General features: G+C 35.3%; 1 protein-coding gene across 4 annotated transcripts in view; it reads right to left on the bottom strand.

Moving 5' to 3' along the window:
- Positions 1 to 21,628, bottom strand: part of LOC141514339 (disintegrin and metalloproteinase domain-containing protein 2-like) — a 141,683-nt gene that overhangs the window by 793 nt on the left and 119,262 nt on the right. The window contains exons 16-20 of one of the 4 annotated variants that reach the window (XM_074225101.1): positions 14,969 to 15,119; positions 8,376 to 8,453; positions 7,729 to 7,843; positions 4,870 to 5,029; positions 1,585 to 1,645 (exon numbers count right to left, since the gene is read on the bottom strand). In XM_074225101.1, coding sequence (XP_074081202.1) covers positions 1,594 to 1,645; positions 4,870 to 5,029; positions 7,729 to 7,843; positions 8,376 to 8,453; positions 14,969 to 15,119 — 556 coding nt within the window. In that variant the 3' untranslated portion in view covers positions 1,585 to 1,593. Of the gene's footprint in view, positions 1 to 1,584; positions 1,646 to 4,869; positions 5,030 to 7,728; positions 7,844 to 8,375; positions 8,454 to 14,935; positions 15,120 to 21,628 lie in introns of all 4 variants that reach the window. The other 3 variants (XM_074225109.1, XM_074225092.1, XM_074225118.1) reach the window with 3 other exon arrangements.

The raw sequence follows: 21,628 nt of genomic DNA, 5'->3' as shown, positions 1-21,628 counted from the left end.
TTTCAACAATTCTTTTTTTTGCACTTCTCCATTGCTTCCTCTGTGTTCATTTCACCTTTACTAATAGGAAGACCCCAGAGACTAGATTGCAAGTTTGCCTCAGTACTCTCAGTTGTAGGCATATAGACTTTATTAACTTAGATCACTGGCATGAATATACTAGAGGGGAACAGGACTGACCCTAATTGGGTTTCAGTATACTTTCCTTTAGGGAGGAAAAAGGAATATACCTTTTTTAAAGTACATGCAAGGTAATGGGCACTATGCTAAGGCAAGATGTCAGATATGTTGTACATATTTTCTCTTTTGATTCTCACAGTAATGCTGGGGAGGTAACTGGGAGGCTATTATTATCCTTATTTTACTGTTGAAGAAACTGAGGCAAATAGAATGTAGGTGTCTTGACCAGGACTCCAGGCCCAATACTTTATCTACCACACCTTTAGCCCCTATCAGTCACACCTACCTGGGTACTCCTTCCATTTTCCTTTTTTCCCTCATGGCTTGGAAGAATTAGTATCTGATACTTTTGGTAATATGAAAGGAAGCCAGGGATGTCACTATCATCAGTCCTTAGTCATGAAGTGGCACATTTTTAGCCTTCTCAATATCTGATACCTTTTTTTTTTATTATTATTTAACAGGTCATTATCTGTTATCTGTTCTTGCAGAAGAGATGAGGCAGGGTTGCTTGTACAGAATATTTTGGGAAGGGTCAACACTATTCTAAAAGCAAGAACTAAACAAGGCTCTGTGGATTGTGTTATTGTTGTGGGTTGCTGTTATTTGTACTTTGTTTTCAAAAAGGAACAATGATATCACTCCTGCATGAATTAGATTTAAGTGAAGCACAAAGTTGTTAGCCTCACTCTCTCTACAGCCATCAAAGTTCAACAGAAAGACAAAAAATCAAGACTACTGCCAGTGATCCCTGAGACAGTGTTTGGAAGTCGGAACAAGTTTTCAGCACTCTATCAGTTGCCTTCATGGTCATTGGAATATTACTTTCATCCACCTATTCTGCCAAAGGAAGTCTTCACATCCTTGGGGTAGACAGCCTCCCAATGGGTTTGAGGCCTGTCAGTTACTCTCAATTTGATTTAACCCATCAGTCAAGAAAGTTTAACAAGGTGTGCTTGCTGCACACGTGAGAATTGAGTGTTGGGTGAACACCAAATGTGATAAGCACGTTTCGGGGATGAGTAGCCATGAAAAGATTCGGCAGCCCTCACACCAGAGGTGCTAGTCCTCCTTGAACATCTCATACTCCCACCCCACTGTTGTGAGTACATGGAGACTGGGGAGTACTCTAAGGATTAGCAGTCTCTAATGTTACTTCATAAAGGATGTTTTTATCTTGTCTGGAATTCCATATTCTGTGAATTTTGCTATAATTACATCTGACATGCTTTTTTTTTTTGATGGGAGGTAGGAAGAGAGGAAGAATGAAGGGTTGGAGTGGTTTGAAGAAAACATCTTATTGGTCTACGAACTTCATTGCGAGTAGTGTAAGAATTGGCTTGCAGAGGCATTTTTTAAATAAAGAACCCATAACTCTTCTAGTGCAAAACATTCAAAACTCACCTTCATGTCTTAAATTTCTGGATTGTCCTTGGCTTCTAAATGATTGTCCACTGCAAGTGATCTTCACATGTAAAAGAAATTTTGAAAAAAGTATTTAAAATAAAGGAAAATGAAAGGAAATACCACTTTTCTTATTAACATCTCACTAAAGAAAATTCCTCTTGCCTGCCTGAGAAAATTGGGATGCCTCTGAATGACTCTGGGTTTTTGATGTTTAGGTATATTCAGCTCTTTGGGTCACTCATGAAAAAACAGTTTACTATAAGTTTCCTCAAAAAGTTGAGGACAAGTGCTAACACTTAAAGGCAAAATCAAAATTGGGTTTATTACATCTACCTCTAGTAATAGATTCTAATTTGTGCCTGAAGTTATTATTTAATCTTTTATAAATTCCCTTAGACCTGAATCTCTCTATTGTCATCTCTTAATTCCGGAGCATAAAAAAAATAAAATTCCAGCTACATCACTTTTTCTTTTTTATCTATTTTGGTTTTTGTGGGCAATAGGGTTAAGTGACTTGGTCAAGGTCACACTGCCAGTAAGAAAAAAGTGTCAGAAGTCAGATTTGAGCTCAGTTCCTCCTGACTCCACTAAACTAACATAGCTATCCCTGTGTCATACATTCTATTTTTTTAGTTGGTTTTTTTTTTTGCAAGGCAATGGGGTTAAGTGGTTTGCCCATGGCTGCACAGTTAGGCAATTATTAAGAGTCTGAGGCCAGATCTGAACCCAAGTACTCCTGACTCCAGGGTGGGTACTCTATCCATTGTGCCACCTAGCTGCCCCTATACATTCCATTTAAACTTACTATTATTAAAGGCTTTTTCTTATTATTTTACCTTCTATACAGCTTCATTAGAGTTTAAATTCAGAAACTTCACTTCAGTGAAAATTCAGGACATTGAAAAAGATGGGAGGGGGGGCAGCCAGGTGGCACAGTGGAATAAGCACTGGCCTTGAAGTTAGAGGACCTGAGTTCAAATCCGACTTCAAACACTTAATAATTATCTAGCTATGGGCAAGTCACCTCACCCCATTACCTTGTAAAAAACAAAAGAAAAAAGAAAAAAAAAAGAAAAAGATAGGAAAGGTAATCAAGGAAAGCAATTTTCTAGACATATGCAATTTTCTATTAAATCATGACTAAAAGTCTGAATGGCTTGCTCTGCGCTATATAGGTCTATTATATCTCTCAGTGATGAGTGGCATAATGATGATTGACCTGGTCCCATCTCAACTGACTATCTGTCTTTGGGATATCTGTACTCTCACCATAAAAATCATTTTTGCTTTATAGAAAGAGGTGAAAACTTCTATTGCAGTCTGCACAGACAGGTCTCCTTTATTCCTAGTCACTGATATTTATAATACACTTGACAATGTAAATCTTATACCAAAGACAGGGAAGGAAGGGAATACACATTTATTAAGTGTCTACTATGTGCCAGGCCCTATGGGGAAAGCTTTACAATTATTATCTCATAAAAACCCAGGGAGGTAAAGACTAACCCAACCTATTTTCCAATATCCCTATTTCTGTCAAAGGCACCACAATTTTTCTAGGATCCCAAATCAGTAATCTCAGTGTTAACCTCAACTTATGACTCTCCTGCATGTTACATGTCCAATTAGTTACCAGATCTTACCATTTTTAATTCCATACCTCTTGAAATCAGAACCCATTTCTCTTATTAGCTGCTATCTAAGTTCAGCCTCCTAACATCTCTCACTTAGATTTTTTTTACAATGCCCTATTAATTGATTTCTGTGACTCCAGTAAATTCCTATTTTAATCTATTCTCCACACTATTAACAGTGATTTTCCTTAATCATAGATTTAACCAAGTTACTCTTGTACTGAGTCAACTGTAGTTCATCTTTTGACTCTCACAATGACCTGGTTCCCTCCTAATAACAAAGAATACATGGCTACCCTTTCCAACACTAGTTGTACTTTTACTCATACATAACCTTTGACTAACTGATCATGGTAGGAAAGCCATAAGACTCCTTAGTCTCTCTTGTCATTTCCAGATCCTCCCTTTATCATATCACTTAATAATTCCTCTTCCTCTGAGGTTCATTCAATACAAATTTATCACTCCATCAAAATTCTGATACCTGTTATCCTTTCCTCAGTGAATTTAGTACCTGGTCCACAGTCTTTCTTTGTAAGTAAACTAACTTTTGCTCAAATACTGGGGACTTTGACATATAAATTGATTCTCTCTCTCAAGCACATCAACTTCTCAGTTTCTCAATCTACTTCATTTCCCATGATATATTCTTCTAATCCATTCAGTTGCACAAAAAAATACCTTTGATTTTACAATCACCCTTCTGAAGTTCCTTTGTATGATCATAATCTATCATTCCATTTTCCTCTCTGCCTTATGACCATTAACCTATTTTTCCTCTTCTCTGTGATCTCTAAATCCCTCTATCCCAGTTCTTTCCCAGGCCATTAACTCTGCATTAGTTAAAATATCCTTCCCTATATCATTCCCATTAGCAAACCAATTCAATGCTATAGCATGATATATACTCAAGTCCTTTTCTTTCTTTTCTTATTGCCCATTATAATTTGTTAAGCCCAAACCTGAATTGCTCTTACCATCCATTGACTCTGTTCCTATTCATATACTACTGATTGTAGTTAGAGGAAAAAATCATGAAAATTGCTCACTGGTTCCTCTACTAATAAATGTTACATAATCTCAACTTCACCCTCTTTACAGCAAGGTCATCCTTTTACACCTCTTTAATTAATTCACTATTCCACTCAAAACGACAACTATCTTAAACTTATTTTTTCTTCCTCAGGTTCTATATAACATTCATTCTCTCACCCTCTCAACTAAGGACTTTGCCTCATATTTTATTATGAGGCCATTTGTCAAGAACTCCGCCATCTCCTTTCCTCTTTACTTCATGTCACTCAGGTGTAGTCCTCCACTTTTTCTTCCATCCCTGTCTTTCAAAAGGAGATAGCTCTTCTCATTTCACAAACAAACCATTCTACATGCAAGTCTTGGTTTCATCTCATACTGTCTTCTCCAATAGATCACCTTTCTATCATCCCCACTCTCACTGAATCATGATTGCTTGTTAACCTATCATCCACCCAAAATGAAAGAAACAAATCTCAGCTGAGATGCTACTATAAACTTACTCTAAACAAAAGCAAAGTTTATTTCTCTATTAGTAACAGTAACTAGTATAAAAAATTTGTATATTAAGTGTTAGTAATATTTAATAAATTTTTAATAAAAAAAATAAAGTTACTCATCACTTGATGCATCCTGATGCATGCATTCACATTTTTTCCTTTGGTAAAAAATTATTATTGCTAAAATTATCACTATTGTAATAATAATTGCTATGGGGATGCCAATTGTGATGCTCCAGTTTTTAGTTCTGGTACCTGAAGACATTGCAATTAAATCTAAGGAAAAAATTAAAAAACAAAAGCTGATATCAACCATGATGGAAAATATTTGTCTATGAAACTAAAAAGGTTTAACTATATTGTGACTGACTTGATACAGCATTGATTTGTTTAATTTATGTACATAAATTCATAAATTCAACATAAACACTAACATATTTTTACATATAACACACACACACACACACACACACACACACACACAGTGACCCTATGTCACTGATCCACTACTTTTCAAGGCATTCCATTCCACACAGGATAGCCCTAATTGTTAGCAAGCTTTTTCTTATGTCAAATTAAAAATCTGCCTTCCTGTCTCCAATCACTGTTGCTAGTTCTTTCAAGAGCCAAGCAGAACTGTATTAAGTGAAATTTGATTTATTGAGTTCAAGTGTAAAAGAAAATTAAAATGAAAAATTAAAATTAAAATAAAAATAGGGATTAATCAAAACAATCATTAGAGAATAGCCCACATAATTGTCAATTAAACAATAAATATAAAGCAAATAGAAAAATACTTATTAAAATTTTAAATAAACAAATTAGAAAAACAAAAAACTTATAATCTTAATAAATGAGCATCAATAAAAATAACTGAACAAGACAATGCCAAATGGTCACTTTTTTTTAAAAAAATGGGTCAAATTTAGAAATGAAATTCTAGGAATCCAAGGAACAAATAATGCCAATGTTTTCAAGAGCAGATAAAGATATACTCTACTAAATTCTTAATTTAAGAATGGTTATGGTCCCCCAAATCACTGACATTTAAGTTAGAAAAAAGCATTGATTAATCTCATTTTGAATATCAATATAAAATATTAAATAAGATATAAATATATGGGTTAAAGGTTTCCTAAACTCTCCCAACGTTCCCTCCAAACAACTTTAAAATAATGCTACAAGGTAGAGCCAAATTGGTGGGGGGAAAAAAGGCAGGGACTCATCCATCTCTCCCCAAACTCCTCAGAAACCTTTAAATAATGCTTCAAAACAAATTCTGGAGTGGCAGAATCAACAAAAGGATGGTGAAGAAATTTTCCAACTCAAGTTGACTTAGAATATTGGCAGGAAAGATCTGTCACACTGGGGTGAGAGTGGAGTACAGCTGAGCTCAGAACACTTTAGTACAAAGTAGGCCCCAGCAAACCAGGAGCAGAGTTTGAGCATGATTAAATTATCAGTAGCAATGGCTACTTCCAGAGTTCTCAGCCAACAGAAGGTAAGGAGGTTGTCAAGCAATTGGTCAAAAGAAGATGCAAGGTACCTTCTTTTCTGGTACCAGAAGCAAAACTCTATTGCATTGTCCATACTTGGATCTAGGTTGCAGTTCCAGATCTCAATCTTATGGTGAGGGGGAATTACTAGTATACCAGACCTTGTGGCCATAAGGGAACTTGGATCCTGATAAAATATCCAGTATATAAGAGTGCCAGATCAGAAGAGTAGTAAACACACCTCTCTCTAGATCATATCATCTAGGCAGAACCAAAAACTTACAGATACCCTAAGTTATCTCTGAAAATAACTGCCCAAAAAACCCCTGAAGCTTGGGAGAGTGCCCCCTACACTCCATAAGCAAAATTCTACTTTAGCAATGAGTTAAAACAACAATAACAAACATTCTGTTTCTAGAAAAGAGATCTATAATGTACAAAAAATAAAGCAGTTCTTGCTGTGGCAGCAAAGCATTAAAAATTGAGAGGATGCCCATCAATGGTATAACAGCCAACCAAGTTGTGGTATATGATTTTTATGGAATACTATTTTGCTATATAAAATGGTAAGTAGAATGTTTTGAAAAAACCAGGGAAGACATATTAGCTCATGCAAAGCGAAGTAAGTAAAACCAGGAGAACATTCTATACAATAACAAGAATATTTGCAATAATCACCAGTGAATGACTAAGCTATCCTCAGCAATACATTCTGACCTTTAAAGAAAAATGTTATCCATTTACAGAGAAAGAACTGATGGCGTCTAAATGCAGATCAAAGCTTTTTTTACTTTCTTTAGTCTTCATTTTCTTTTGCAATTTGGTTTATATGGAAATATATTTTGCATGACTGCATATGTATAATCTATATCAAATTTTTACCTTCTCAAGGCAGGAAAAGGGAGGTAAGAAGGGAAGAATTTAGAACTCAATTTTTTTTAAATGAATGTTAAAACATTTTTACAAATAATTGAGAAAAATAATAAAATGAAAGAAAAGATTTCAGCAAATAATATTTAGTAATACAAACAAAAAATTATCTCTTAAAGCCAGAATCAATGTCAAGATCAGGTTACAGTATAAGAAAAGTGAGCATGTATTCTCAATACCTTTATCCACTAAACTGTTTTTAATACTATCAGTAAATGACAAATTTAAACCAAATAAGTCTGATTCTTTCTCTGCCTCTATATCTTAAAACCACTGAGAAGCTTTGGCTGACAAATATACAGTCCTCAAGAAAAGGAACATATAATATTTTAAAAACAAATTTTTAATAATACATATTAAAGCAGTTCTTAAACTCCATTTTCTTCCCACTAAATTGGTTTAAAAAGTACACATGTACTATGTGAATGAGCACAAACTTTTTGGAATGTAATATTGAATTACATACTAATGTTACTAGCCTATAAAGTTTTTTTTTAAATCTCTTTTGGTGACAAAGAAATTGAATTTTTAGTGTCTATTTTTACTCACAAGATTTTGGATGGATTCCACTGTCGATACTTCCTCCTGGTCCAGAGATTGGAATGGTGCAGGTTGGAGGGAGCCACCCATCTCTGCAGTGACAATGTTTCAGATTATTGCAAACCTGAAACATGTGAAAATGTGATGGCAAGGATGGATTTATCAGAAAAAGGATATAGTATATTATCAACCTTTTTATAAGGGGAAACATTTAACATATTCATTAATAACATTGCTATAATTACAAGTACTGAATCCAATTCTAACGCATGCATGATAATGATGATGATGATGTTTGTCTTTCATTCTTGAAGAAGACCATGATATCAGGGAGGTGATGCCATGACAAGTACATGAACTGGATTTGAGTGAGGGATTGTTGTGCTAAGTCATCAGCCTCACTTTCTTCTCCAGAGCCATCTGGATCCTGTGGCCAAATATGAATTAGGATATCTGGAGATGGCCTTGGGCGTGAGGAAATCAAGGTTAAGTGGCATGACCAAGGTCATACAACTAGTTAGCATCAAGTGTCTGAGGTTGAATTCAAACTCCCAAATTCCTGACTTCAAGGCCACTTGCTCTATCCACTCTGCCACCTAGCTGCCCCACTATGCATGCATAACTTACAAAGATACCTCTAGGTCATTCCCACTTACCCCATGTCCCATACATTTTCTAATATGACAGTCAAATCCTATTTCATGAAGGTCCAAGCAATGCCGCTTCACACAAACCTAAAATTAAATGAAAGATAAATTCAAAACAATTCTATGAAAGAAGCCTCAAAGGTTGTTTGGATATTTAAATGCTTAAGTGATTGGGATGAAACAGGAAAGGGTAGAAAAGTAACATAATAACTTCAAAATGTGCAAGGGGAGAAGGTATTGATACAGTTTGTTTTATTTTGTTTTGTTTTTCTGAAAAGAAGGCCAGTCTCTTGTGAGGTGATGCTCCTGTAAGAAAATTATTGTAAAGGAAATATGGTGATGATAATAGTAATTATAATAACTATTATATATATATATCACTTTAAGCTTTGCACAGTGCTTTACAAATATGAGTATTGCTTACAAATAAAATTGATCCTCACAACAACATTGAGAAAGTTGCCCAGAGTCACACATTTAGTGTGAGCTAGTTAGTTCAGATTTGAAGTCATATCTTCCTGACTCCAGGCCCAGCACTCTATCCAGTGTACCAGTTACCTTGTTTTTTTTTTTTTGCTTTGTTTACATTTTCTCAGCTCTCTTCCAGTTCACTTGCACATATACCTTCATTGAACCCTACCACCTCCTTAAGATCCCATCTCACTTTCTCATATAAACTCCCTGGAAAAACCATCTACACTCACTACCTCCTTTTCCTCTCACTCATTTTTCAACTCCTCGCAGTCTAGTTCTTATTGTTTCAACTGAAACTGCTTTCTTCAAAGTTAAGACTCTCTTTTATGCCAAATCTGAAGATCTTTTCTCAGACCTCATCCTTCTCAGTCACCTGCATTAGACACTGCTGATAATCCTTTACCTTCTGGTTGTTCTCTCCCTCTCTGAATTTCCTATACTACTCTCCTCTGGGCTGCATCGATTATTCTTTTCTCAGTTGCCAACTATGTTTCTATTGTTTTTTTCTATCTCTTTTCCTGGTTTAATAATCTATAGGATGACAATTTACTATGTGATCCTTAACTGCCATATGTAAGACCCTTTCCCCTTATTTCTTTATATTGACTTTACAGTAACCATTTAAGGTCCCATGTGTTTAATTATTATCCCTATACAAATGACTTCCAGATCTAAATATCCAGCTCCAGTCTCTCCTCTGAACTTCAGTTCTATATTGCCAATTATCTATTGAACATTTCAATTTGGATTTTCTGGAGTCATCTTAAACTCCACTGAAATCCCTGCCCTTACTTAAACCTTCTCCTAGCCTAAACTTCTTGGTTTCTGTTGAAGGCATTACTATCCTTTCTTCCAGGTCCATAACTTTGGTATTATCTTAAGAATTCTTACATTTCTTCAGTCATACAATCAGTTGAGTATAAATCCTAACAACATCCAATCCCTTTTATAGATAGATAGATAGATAGATAGACAGACATAGGCATATAGATATATAGATAAATATCTCTACTATCTTAGTTCAAGCCTTCATCATATATCATACAGGTTATTGCAACAATCTCTCATTGACCTCTCTGCCTAAAGTTTTTCCCAACTCCACTGCTGCTAAAGTAACTTTCCTTAAATATAGATTTGATCATGTGACTTTCATATTCAATTCACTCCAATAGTTTCCTATTATCTCTGGAATAAAATATAAGCTCCTCTTCTAATTTGGCCCTAGAAAATCTGGCCTCATCCTATCCTTACTGGACATTACTCCTCCTCTCTCACTTTGTGATCAAACCAAATTGACCTTCACTATACTGAACAAAATAAGAAATGATAAAGCTCAGAATAAGCTAAGGCTTGCAAGGAATTGTAAATACATACAAAGAGTGCCTTTTTTATGAGTTAGGACTATTGTTTGGTAGATAATATATATATATATATATATATACATACATATATATATATATATGCTGCTAGAGAGGTAAAATAATTTTCTATTTTTCTAACTAAGGAGAAAAATCTATAAACTAAAAACTCTATAAACTAAATCACAAAAATGGCTAATAGTGAGGTGAAACCCAGGATAAGTAGGAAGATAGTAAACTCATAATTATCTATTCTTAATGAGTTCAACTCAAAGATCCAAATTAACTTCATCCCAGCTCCCAGGGATGGGATTGCCGAGAAGAATGAGAGCAGTGCTGAAGAATGAAAGAAGGTTAGGTAGTTGTCCCAATTTCTCATTCATTTTTTTTGGCAAGGCAAATGGTGTTAAAGTGGCTTGCCCAAGGCCACACAACTAGGTAATTATTTAGTGTTTGAGGTCAGATTTGAACTCAGGTATGCCTGACTCCAGGGCTGGTGCTCTATCCACTGTGTCACCTAGCTGCTCCTGTTGTTCCAATTTCTAAAAAAAAAAAAAAGTAAGATAATAGAATCTGCAGTGGACATGCCCTGAAACTGGTAATACTTTTTAACATATTATTGAAGAGATGGTTAATTATCATCTAGCAAAGTAGCCAGAACAAAAAGTCCTCATGTATACAATATACTTTCAAAATGTGTAGACAATATAAATCTAGGTAAGATGCTTAATATATCATGTAGCAGGGTCACATACCAAAGATATCCAGGTAGTCAATTTGATTTTGGTCACAGAATCCACAGAATATAGAACTTTCTGTATCACATGACATCTGGATGATATATATTGGAAAAAAGATCATTAGCAAACAGGAAAACAGAAGAGAGTGATCAAAATGATCAAGGACTTCAAACACATGCCATATAGGGTTAGTAAAAGAATTGGGGATGTTTAAACTAGAAGAATGAAGACTGAGGGGAAATCACAAAATCAAAGAATCTAAGAGTTGATAATGTCCCTCAGGGCCAAGGATGAAGAAAGAAGAAAGAATTTAAGAATATTAAAGGTGGTATCACAGAGGAAGGCCACTCAAAGAAAAAATACAAAGAGAAATGAAGGAATCTATAAACACATTCAAAATGAGGGATATAAAGAGGAATCAATTTTCTTTAATCAACTTTCCTGAGGCTTCATTAAGAAAACAAAGAGGGACAGCTGGGTGGCTGACCCTGGAGTCAGATAATCTGAATTCAAATCCAGCGTCAGACTCTTATTATCTGTGTGACCCTGGGAAAGTCCCTTAACTCCAATTGCACAAGAGAAAGCTATTCAACTTAAAAGACCAATAAGTGGACAAAAAATATAATCTGGGTTAAGTTAATAATATGATGGACATGGAACAGGAAGGAAATTTGAAGAGTATACATTATAACCATCTCATTTTGAAGATGAGAGGTTTGGGATTCAGAATGAGAATAGCAAGCCTTCCGCTATGAAATCCAATGCTTTTTCCTCCACACTGATCTCCCTCATTCATTAATGAATATTTCTGGAGGAAATGTGGAAATATAAAGATGTATATACACAGAAATATACACATTCATTGGTATGTCTGGGGTGGGGCTTTCAAGTGTAGATATAAAAAGTGACAACTGTTGTCCAGAGACAACAGTTGACTGGACAAAGCTATAAAGAAAACTCTTGTCTTTTGGATCTTACCCTCGGGTGTATTTTTTAGACCAAACATTGCCTGGTTTGCATAGGAAACTTCAAAGGTCTCACTCCTGTGTGGGGGATCAGGAGAGGTCAAGAGGCAGTGGTTCTTTGGACCATAGATTTCTTAGAGAAAAAAGGCATTTCAAGGGCATCTATTCTTTGACAGGGTATGAGTTTCACCTAATCATGTTCCACCCTGGAGGAAAGGATTCTCTTGTGGTTGTGGAGTTCTGAGGTCTACAGAGATTAAAGGCAGAACCAAAGACCTTGAGCTTCTAGGGACCTTTTTAAAAATGAGTCCCAAATTCACACAAATAGTAAACTCTAATAAGCAGGATTTGAACCTAGATGCCCTGACTTTGAAGCCAGTGCTCTTTCCTTTACCACACTTCCCTCTTTTTTTAATCACTAAAATTTTATTTTGTTTTTCCAATTACATTCCCAAAGCTACAAATGTTGTTTTCAACATTACCTCACTTTCTTTGATGAAAATGGTTGCCTCAAGAACAGGTAGGGAGTGAATGACAAAGCCTGGATTCAGTTCAGGTTTCCTCATTGTATCACTTCCACAAATTGATACTTTAAGGAATGGAGTTCCTCAAAAAGGACAATTATGTCCTAGAATTTGCCAAGGGAAAAATCTACTGGTTCCTTCTATTCTACCATCAAATTTATCCAAGTTTCTCCTAACCTTAAAAAAATCCTTCATGGGACCTCACAAACTACATCATTCAATCAAAACTGTTTTCTTTAAGGGTACTAATAATTTCTTAATTACTTATTCTAATGGTCATTTTTCATTCCTTCTCTTTATTACCTCCACAACACTTGACACTGCTGACTACACCTCCTTCTGGATAATCTCTTTTTTTTCTGTTGTTTTTTTTTTTTGCCATAGATTTCCTGGTTCTCTGACAATCCATATGATCCCTCTCCAGTGTCCTTGCTGGACTATCATTCACATCCCAGTACCATCTTTCACTTTGTAGATAGCACTGAGACATAAAAATTCAGCTCTCTTTTCTCCTGAGCTCAAGAATTTCAAACTGGATATCTTAAAAGGAATCTCAAAGTCAACATCTAAGCATAGAGCTTTCTTTGGATGTAGTAAGCGCTTGATAAATGATTTTTCATTCATTCTTATCTTCTCCTAAGTCCAAGGAAGAATTAATTATCTTCTCTTCCAGTCAATCAGTGAGTATTTATTAAGCTCTTAATACATGTCAGGCTGTGTTAAGTACTGACAATGATGTTCGTCCTTCATTCTCAAAAAAGATCATGACATCAGGGAGGTGATGGCATGACGAGCACATGAATTGGATTTAAGTGAGGGGGTGCTACGTCACCAGCCTCACTTTCTCCTCCAGAGTCACCTGGGTCCAATAACCTGATATAACCTAGGATGACTGGAGATGGCTCTGGATGTGAGGCAATCAGGGTTAAGTGATTTGCCCAAGGTCACACAACTAGTATCAAGTGTCTGAAGCTGGATTCCAACTCTCATCCTCCTGACTCCAAGGCCAGGGCTGTATCCACTCTTCCACCCAGCTGCACTAAGTTCTGTGGTCACAAAGAAAGGCAAACAGTCCCTTCTCTCAAGAATCTCAACAACATGTAAACAACTAAGTACAAACCAACTATAGAGAGAGCAAAGAGGAGATAACCAGCAGAGAAAAAGAATTCACATTAAGAGAATTGGGAAAGACTTCTTGTAGAAGGTGGCAATTCAACTGGGACATGAAGGAAGCAAGGTTGTCAGGAGAGAGAGAGAGAGAGAGAGAGAGAGAGAGAGAGAGAGAGAGAGAGAGATCTATTTTAGCTGAATAAATTAGAAAACTAAATTGATATTATAAATTATCAGTAATATGGTAAGAATATTGACAAATTAGTTGTTTATTGACACAGACATGTTGTCGGGAGATAATTTATTAAATGCTCATGAAAGACAAGATAAAGTCCTAAAAACGAGTGTGAGTGCATTTGACAAATGAATTGGTCTGGGTAGTTATATAGAAGCAAAGGGAAGGACAATTATGAAGAGATTAGCTGGGATTTCTAAATACTTTTATGATTCTTTATCTTGGAAATAATCATAGATCTACTTAATATACCTCTTAGAAAATAAAGACATATTGCATGGCATGACAATTCTGAATCCAAATTTTACCTAATGTATATATGATTCAAGAATATTAGAACTTACATTTAGGAACATAAGTCTAAGGAAACCTTCAATTATCTAGGTTTCAATCACCTAAGTCAAGAGGTGACTAGGGGACACATATGACCAAGGAAGTGTGCATGTGTGCATGTGTGTGTGTATGTGTGCGTGTGTTGTAATGTGTGAAGGATGAGAAATCCACCAGAACAGTATTTATAAATTAAAGTAGAAGTCACTTTATGGGATGAATACATCTGAATACATCTCTCTGTTAGCAGAGATGTATACTGGAGAAACTGTTCATTCCCTAAAAGAGGGGTGGAGAAGCTTTTTTTCTGCCAAGAGCCATTTGGATATTTATGACATCATTTGTGGGCTATACAAATTAATCCATTTTAAAATGAACAATTAAAGAAAAGAAGGTAAAAACTGCTAATTTCACTACACCCAACCCCAAGGTTTTAATGAAAACAGAAACAGATTATCTGTTCACCTCCAATCCATAATAACCTTAGCTCATCCTAGAATACATATTTCTACCTATGTACATCAAAAAATATTACAAACAGGGAGGCTAGGTGGCGCAGTGGATAGAGCACTGGCCTTGGAGTCAGGAGTACCTGAGTTCAAATCCGACTTCAGACACTTAATAATTACCTAGCTGTGTAGCCTTGGGCAAGCCACTTAACCCCATTGCCTTGCAAAAACATAAAAAATATATTATAAACCTTGCATTATTTTAAGGATCTTAAAAAAGTCTACAGAATTTAAGTTTGACATTTAGGATGAGAGAAAAAATAATTTCAAATTGTCTTAAACATCAGACTCACTTTTTAAAACATAAAAATATATTGTTGCTACCTTTTTATAACCACAAACGATTCCATCACGCACCCACATGGGGTCTTCAGAATCCTTATTTGTTGGGAAGTCTAAGGTGATGCACAGATGGTTATCAGCATTAAAATAAATGACAGTTGCTCGTGTATTAAAAAATGGTCTTGAATTTTTATATTCACATGCTACTCTTGCACAGAGGAGGTTCCTATAAATGTATAAAGAGAAGAAAATTATTATTATCCATTTAGCATTTGATCACAATGATAAATAAAAATACTCTTTAAAATTCTGACATTAAAAAACTAAAAAGAATAAATTAATTTTATTACCAATATTAAATAATAGAAGGGCCTGCCAAAGAAATAGAAAAAATTATGTAACTAAAAATGAAGAGAAATTTACTGAATTAAAAAAAAAATCACAAAAGTCTCTGCTAGATTTCCCTAAGTCCTTAATGGGGTAGCTAGGTGGCGTAGTGGATAGAGAGCTGGGCTTAGAGTGAGGAAAAAATTCAACTTCCAAAACTTCCTAAATGTGTAAACTTGGGCAAGTCATTTAATCTCTAACTGCCATTAGAGAAACAAATCGCAAAACACTCCAGTATCTTTGCTAAAAAAATTCCATGGACAATATAGTCCATGGGATCACAAAGAGTCTAATATGACTAAAGACTGAACAAAAAACTCCTTTACTGTCCTGATTTTCCTTTTGTTTTTTTTTTTTGGTCTGGCTTATTTTCCATAACCACAATCACTGTTCCAAAAATTTCATTCTCTCTTCCAGACTCCAACCTTACAACTTCCACTACACCATACACACACACACACACACACACACACACACACACACACACACACAGACACACACATACACCACATCACACCACACCACACCACACCACACTACAACCACCACCACCAGTATGGAAAATAAACTAGACTATTACCTAAGAAAGAATATTTTGGGTCATTTTAGTTGATCTTCCTCAATACCGAAATTTCTACCATTGCAATGAATGTACATTATTACCTTTCTCCTTCCCTCTAGGCACAGAAGAAGAGGTAATGCTTATCCTCTCCTAACTCCTTTGGAATTTAGTTCCAATAATTGTTTCTCCTCTATCATTCTTTACAGATTCACAGAATTTCAAAGTTGGAGGGATCTTAGTGACTATCTAGCCCAACTAATATTTGAAAAAGAATTCTTGTTGCAACAAATCTGACAGTGTTTGTTTAGAATAACAAATGAGATATATCCACTATCTCAATTTATCCATCCCCAATGACTATCTGAGAAAAAGAATTATATTTGCACTTCAACCTGTCTCGTTCCTCTCCTTCATAATCAAACTTTTGAATAAGCTCTTGCCATTCAATAATACTTCCACTCCTTTGCTGCTAATCCTTCTTCAACCCTTTGGTGATCTTTTACTTTATAAATAAAATACTTTCAGTCTTTAATCTTCTTGACATCTCTGACATATGTAAAATTGTCTCTTCTTCCTTCTGGAACCCCTTGTTCTCCCATATCATTAGGGATACCTCTCTTTCCTGGTTTCCTTCCTTTTTTAACCACCCCTTTATATATTTCAAAGACTTCCTTATTCTCCCACCTTCTGACCCATTAAAGTAAATGTATACAAACCTTGATGAATTTTTCCATTTTTACCCATGAAATTGTGAGCTCCTTGAATTCAGGGACTAACTTTTGTATAAAAATAGATGCAGAAGTGAAGTGTTTGTGTGTGTCTGTGTGTGTGTGTGTGTGTGTGTGTGTGTGTGTGTGTGATCCACATACATTAATAGGGAAGACAACAAATATAAGACAACATAAAAGTAGATACAGGATAAATAGGAAATAGTTGACAGAGGGAAGGCACTAGAATTGAGGTATTAGCAAATGTTTACTTAAAAGAAGGGATTTTACTTGCAACTTAAAACCAAAAAATCCAAGGAAGAGATGAAGACGTAAAGCATTTCAGGCATGAGAGAGAGCCAAAGAAAATGCTGGGATCTGAGAGTGTCTTCATGAAACAGACAGGAAGCTAGCATAACTGGATAGAAGAGTACAAGGCAAGGAATAAGGTGCAAGAAGACTGGAATAGTAGGAGAGAACTAGGGATGTGGACAACAGAGTATTTTGCATTTTAACTCAGAAGCAAAAGGGAGCCGTGGAATTCCTTGGGTATGGAAATGACATGATCATATCTAGGCTTTAGGAAAATTGCATTAGTGGTTAAAGGGAGAATGAATTGCAGTGAGAAGAGACTTTAGACATACAGACTCATGAGCAAGTTAAGTCAATAGTTATGAGATAATGAGAGCCTGCACCAGTGATTGCAGTGTCAAAGAGAAGGGGGCAATTAACTGGAAAGATGATATTGCCCTATATGGTAATAGGGAAGGTGGAGAGATGGTGGCAAGGGTTTTTAAGGGAAAAGATGAGTTCTGTTTGGGGCATATTGAGTTTTAGATGTTTATTAGCTGTTTAGTTCAAGATGTCTGAAAGGTCATTGGAAATGTGAATCTGAAGGTCAGTAGAGACTGAGTTAGAAAGGTATTATTTGAGCATCATCAATATAGAGAAGGTCATTAAAATCATGAAAGCTTATAAGATCACCAAGTAAAGTACTAAGGTGGAAGAGAAGACCCAGGAAAGAAACATAAATTAATATTTAGAAGACTCAATCTGGATGACAATCTAGCAAAGGAGACTATGAAGGATCAATTGGATATATGTGAGAAGAACCAGGTGAGAATGATATGCTGAAACCAGGAAAGAGGGTGATTAATAATGTCCAAAGCAGCAGAAAGAAGAATGAAGATTGAGAAAAAAAGACACTGGATTTGGCAACTAAAGATCACTGGTAACTTTAAGTGTTTGGTAGAATTCACTTGTAAATTCATCTGGACCCAGAGACTTTTTCTTAGGGAATTTATTCATGGTTTCTTCAATTTCTTTTTCTGAAATGGGTTTATTTAAGTAATTTATTTCCTCTTCTGTTAATCTGGACAGTTTATATTTTCATAAATATTCATCAATTTCACTCAAGTTGTCCAATTTATTGGCATATAGTCTGGCAAAGTAGCTCTGAATTATCTCTTTAATTTCCTCCTCATTGCTGGTTAGAGTTCACCCTTTTCATTTTTGGTACTGGTGATTTGGTTATTTTCTTCTCTTTTATTTAATAAGATTAACCAGAGGTTTGTCTATTTTATTGGATTTTTCATAAAACCCACTCAGATTTATTTATGAGATCAATGTTTTTTTGCTTTCTATTTTATTAATCTCTCCATTGGGTTTCAGAATTTCTTGTTTTGTATTTAATTGGAAATGTTTAATTTGTTCTTTTTTTCTAGCTTTTTTTTAGTTGCATATCCAATTCATTGATCTCTTCTTTCTCTATTTTATTCATATTGGCAGCTAGAGATATAAAATTTCCCCTCAAAATTGCCTTGGTTGCATCCCATTAATTTTGGTATTATGTCTCATTATTATCATTTTCCTGTATATAATTATTATTTCTATTATTTGCTGTTTGATTCACCCATTATTTAAGATAAAGGTATTTAATTTCCAATTAGTTCTTGATTTACCTTTTCCTGACTCTTTATTACATGTAATTTTTGTTGCATCATGATCTGAGAAGTATGGATTGATTATTTCTGCCTTTGTGCATTTGATTTTATGGTTTTTGTGCCCTAGTACATGGTGAAGGTATCATGTACTGCCAAGAAAAAGGTATATTCTTTTCTGTCCCAATTAAATTTTCTCCAAAGTTATATCATATCTAAGTTTTCCAAGATTTCATTCACCTTCTTAACTTTGTTCTTGCTTATTTTATTGTTAGATTTACCTAGTTCTGAGAGAGGGAAGTTGAGGTCTCCCATTACTAAGGTTTGGCTGTCTATTTCTCCTTGTAATTTACTCAACTTTTCCTCTAGGAGTCTGGAAGCTATCCCACGAGGTGCATAAATGTGTAATAATGACATAGCTTCATTTCCAATGGTGCCTTTTAAAATGTAGCTTCCTTCCTTATCCCTTTTAATGATGAGTGGGATCATATCATATCATATCATATATCATATCATAAATACGATATAGTATAATATAATACAGTATAATATAATACAATACAATACGATACGATACAATATAATATAATATAATATAATATAATATAATATAATATAATATAATATAATATAATATAACATAATATAATACTAGTTAATATTCCTAATGAAGTCCTCTCAGGGATAAAAAATCATTAAAACAAAGACAGACTATTACTCTTAGACTATTCTTAGAAGAAGGAGAAAGAACTTGCATTCCAAGCCAAGTACCCTCCCAATTCTGTTGGGGGGCAGGGAAATAGTGCACGATTTCCAGAGAGACCTTGCATTTTTCATCAGTCATCTATTTGATGATAAAACTATCTTAACTGGGAGACAAGTAGACTGTTCCCAAGAGAAAAACCTTGTATTCCAACAAAGCTCATAAGACTCCTCTTGTTTGATGATAAGTAGACTTACTTCAATAAGATAGTTATAATCCTGAAGGTTATTCTCACCATCTGGATGGTGAGGTATTATTTTATGAAAACCTTTCATTCTTTTCTTTGTTGCTGGGGGCTAGATTTTTCACAAGTAGAATGTAACTCTGAAGACTAACCAATGATTTGACAGAGAGGGATGATAGGAAGAAGGAGGGAATCACATTAGGTCATATAATTTTGCTTGACTGTCAATTTGAGGCAGCTCCTTGATCTTCATTACTTTTGTGAGACTTGGGAGTGTGCCCTTTTCTTGAGAAAAGCCAAAATAAACTTTCTTTTTTTTTTTGCTCAGAGGAGTCTCTGTATTTTTTTAAAGTGGATTTTTATCCCACACAATTTGGTTCCCTGAACAGGAATTAACCCCCTTCTAAAGACTATCTTGGACACACATACACACACACACACACACACACACACACACACACACACACGCAAGCGCCATGCTGGAAATTGTCAGCAGCTTGTGATTTAGTGCCCAGGCAGATTCCTTGAGGATCAAGGGAAGAATCCCAAAGAGAGACTTAGCTTGATCAAAATTGAAAGCTGGGTACATCCAGAGACAGCACTACAGGGAGACAGGCTCCAGCATAGAAGAAGACCCAGGGATGGGGCCACAGTCTGTAAGTTTATGTACACATGCCCAGGTGTAGCCCTGGGTGACTGACCCTTGCTGTTCCCACATCAGGTCAAATTTGCAGGTTGATCTGATAAGAGCAAAAAAAAAAAGGGCAGAAGAGGAAATACTCCCAAACAATTAATACAATTTTCAGGGAGAGATTCCAAATAAGTCCAAGCAATTAGAGGACATGAGGACAAGACAGAAGGATCCAGAAGTGCCAGATGAGAGTTCTAGGGTCTAGACTTAATAATGGGGAAGAAATCCAAAGAAAATAGGGATAAGTGAAAAAAAAATGATAAAATGTTGTTGACTTTCTCTTCCCTACTTCTTCACTGTGATTCTGTGTTGCCAGAATGTGTTCTTTTCCTCTTTCTCCTCCCCCTTCCCAGCTTCTTTTCTCTGGGGCACTTGCCTGGTTTCTGGTGGGGTTTTTTTTTGTTATCTCTAGATCTTGGGAGGGAAATGGGAACAAAAAGGGAATTTATTAAGAAAAAGGACTAATTAATAATAGAGAGAATTGATTCATGAAGATTTAGTAAAATAAGTCTTAAAAGGGACCTTATTTTGAAGTTAAAGAGACAGGGAAGACACAATGAAAATTACCAAATATGTTAAATAAAGAAATCACAGGGGTGGCTAGGTGGCGCAGTGGATAGAGCACTAGCCTTGGAGTCAGGAGCACCTGAGTTCAAATCTGGCCTTAGACACTTAATAATTACCTAGCCCTGTGGCCTTGGGCAAGCTACTTAACCCCAATGCCTTGAAAAATCTAAAAAAAAAAAGCACAAAAACAAAGAAATCACAGAAAAAAATGTTATTTTAATTTGAAAAAGTTTTGGGGAAGTAAATTCCAAAAATTCAAGAGAGTCAGGTTAATCTTAAAGTATAAAATTTGGTTACACAGAAATGCCAAAAGGGAGACTAAATAGTTAATCTTTTACCAGAATGATATGGTAACATTATAATTTCAGGAGTTTATTAGTATAGATATTAGTAATATTAGTTATTTACAGAGAGTAATGGAACAAGTGGGGACCTAAGAACAGAAGAGCCCCTCAAGAATGATTTTGGACCTGCCTCCTTATGAGAAAAGTTATGTGGTCTAGTCTATCTGAAGAGGGGACCCAAGGTGATATTCCAATTAGGCTGTGAGATTTTTTTAAGTAGTTGTTCTCCTTCTCAAAAGTTTTACCAGTTAAAATCAAGAAGTGTTAAACATTAAATCTTTGAATGGAAAATGTTTTCTGGAAAGTGGAATCATGTCTGTGGTTTATATAGCTAATAACAACAATATTAACTACAGTCAAAAAGAGTTCATGAAAAAAGAATAGTGGAACAGAATATTAAGTGAAAATGTAAATTGTATGGTCTGAGTAAAGTTCGGAAAGTACTGGGAAGAGAACAAAGGGATAGAGACAATTGGAGTTTTTGAACCATATGTTAAGTATGGAAATTGGTTAAAGCATGTATACAGAAGATTTGAGCAGGTTTGATATTGTATAAGTAAAAGGATCGATTTGGGGAGCCTTGGAAGGTG

Source organism: Macrotis lagotis, chromosome 1 (genome assembly GCF_037893015.1).
Source record: "Macrotis lagotis isolate mMagLag1 chromosome 1, bilby.v1.9.chrom.fasta, whole genome shotgun sequence".
Classification (NCBI taxonomy): Eukaryota; Metazoa; Chordata; class Mammalia; order Peramelemorphia; family Peramelidae; genus Macrotis; species Macrotis lagotis.
This window is presented reverse-complemented; position numbering and strand designations above follow the sequence as displayed.